The following is a 1691-nucleotide window of genomic DNA, read 5'->3' as shown; positions in this document are numbered from 1 at the left end:
AAAAAAAAAAAAGAAAGAAAAAAAAAAGAGATCTTTCTTGATTTTTTATTTTTTTTACATTGTTCAGATCTTTCTTGTGGAGTTGTTATTATTTCAACCATTAGTTTTTACTGTTTACATTGTATGCTGAGAATGGTGGTGGATTGTTATATGGCAAAGACGATAATCTTTTTTTTACCTAGGAAGAAAGTTAGACATTAGTACTTGTCATTTAGATAAGTGATTAATTAGCCGTTAAACTTGGTTTTATGTCTGGATCTTTTTCAAGTACTCTTTTATATTAACTTTTGCAAATTATCATGTTCCTATGCCTGGTGTATGTTTTTTTTGGTGTCAAATATATAACTCTAATTCCATGTTTCAGCATGTGTATGTTATAAAGTGCTGTCACTGCCCTAGGTCTTTGACATCGCTGAAGGGAAAAAGTTGTGCTGGTACATGATCCAGTGCTAACTAGACACATGTTTTGCTTATTAAAGAAAAGGGTGCATTATAACATTCTGAGATGTGTTGTCAATTTGAATTTGTTTAAGATTGGACATGCGAGAAGTTAGATTAATTGTTCTGTGCTGTCAGAAACACTCCAGTAATAAATAAATAAATAAATAAATAAAAAGTAAAAAAATAAAAAAAATGTCAGTGGATATCTTATGACATGGATCACTCAGTTTCTTGCCTAGAAAACTATATTCCTTGTTATATCAGTACAATGGTGGCTTACCTCACGCATATGTGCCACCATCACCAGCACATAGGCCTGGTGGATATTCATTTTTTTTATTTAAATGTACTGCCAAAACTAGCTTAAATTTGTGAAGCTATGCATGGAAATTTTAGGACGCTGATCATCATCTGCCAGCAGGTCGGAATTGCTGGGGTCACAGATGATACAATAATGAAGAAGACAAAGACAATTGAGGACGATTGGACGCCAACTTGGGATGAGGAGTTTGAATTCCATTTGACTGTTCCAGAGCTTGCTTTGCTTCGGATTGAAGTTCATGAGTATGACATGTCTGAGAAAGATGACTTCGGGGGCCAAACATGTTTGCCTGTGTCAGAATTGAGGACAGGAATCCGAGCAGTCCCACTTCATAACCGCAAGGGGGAGAAGTACAACAATGTAAAGCTTCTTATGCGCTTTGAGTTTGCTTGATATCTCCTTTGGGATGTTTTCAAAGATTGGGTGTCGTGCTTGATAGTCCCATGGCCATGCTATGTTGTGTATGTATTGTTTCTTTTTTCTTCGTTTGATACGTATGTTGTGTATGTATTGTATATTCATTACAAGGTTACATGTTTGCATGAGTCAGTAATAGTGTTGTGTATTGTTTCACCCAAAAAAAGAAAATAGTGTTGTGTATTGCAGAAGAAGTTTTTGTGTCATCTAAAACTACAGTGTCACAAAAAGGGTTACTGCCTCAAGAACCTTCTCTACATGGAAAAGCTCCATTGACTCCTATTACTGTCTTCTTGTCTAAAAAGTTCCATCAAAGAAATAAAAATGAAAGCTGCCTAGTCTGGTGGCCCCTGTGCCCAGATATAGGGGCTGCTCAAAATTATGACACCCCCTGTGAAATCAAATACCTCATTCATACTGATATCCCATGCACATGCTCTTATTGGCTTCCATGTTGATACAGAGAGACCTTGCGACTAAGGTAACGGCCTCTACTAAATTACCTGCCATG

At 36.4% G+C, this 1691-nt stretch overlaps 1 protein-coding gene across 2 annotated transcripts in view; it reads left to right on the top strand.

Moving 5' to 3' along the window:
* LOC122071278 (phosphoinositide phospholipase C 2-like) overlaps positions 1-1374 on the top strand; it is an 8206-nt gene extending 6832 nt beyond the window's left edge. Inside the window, exon 9 of one of the 2 annotated variants that reach the window (XM_042635605.1) lies at positions 860-1374. In XM_042635605.1, the coding sequence (XP_042491539.1) occupies positions 860-1156 (297 nt within the window). In that variant the 3' untranslated portion in view covers positions 1157-1374. The remainder of the gene's footprint in view (positions 1-859) is intronic. The other variant, XM_042635606.1, reaches the window with a different exon arrangement.
* The last annotated feature ends 317 nt before the right edge of the window (positions 1375-1691 follow it).

The sequence above is a fragment of the Macadamia integrifolia genome, unplaced genomic scaffold (genome assembly GCF_013358625.1).
Source record: "Macadamia integrifolia cultivar HAES 741 unplaced genomic scaffold, SCU_Mint_v3 scaffold_19A, whole genome shotgun sequence".
In the NCBI taxonomy this organism is placed as follows: Eukaryota; Viridiplantae; Streptophyta; class Magnoliopsida; order Proteales; family Proteaceae; genus Macadamia; species Macadamia integrifolia.
The sequence above is the reverse complement of the archived record's forward strand: the minus strand, read 5'-3'. Positions and strand labels throughout refer to the sequence as shown.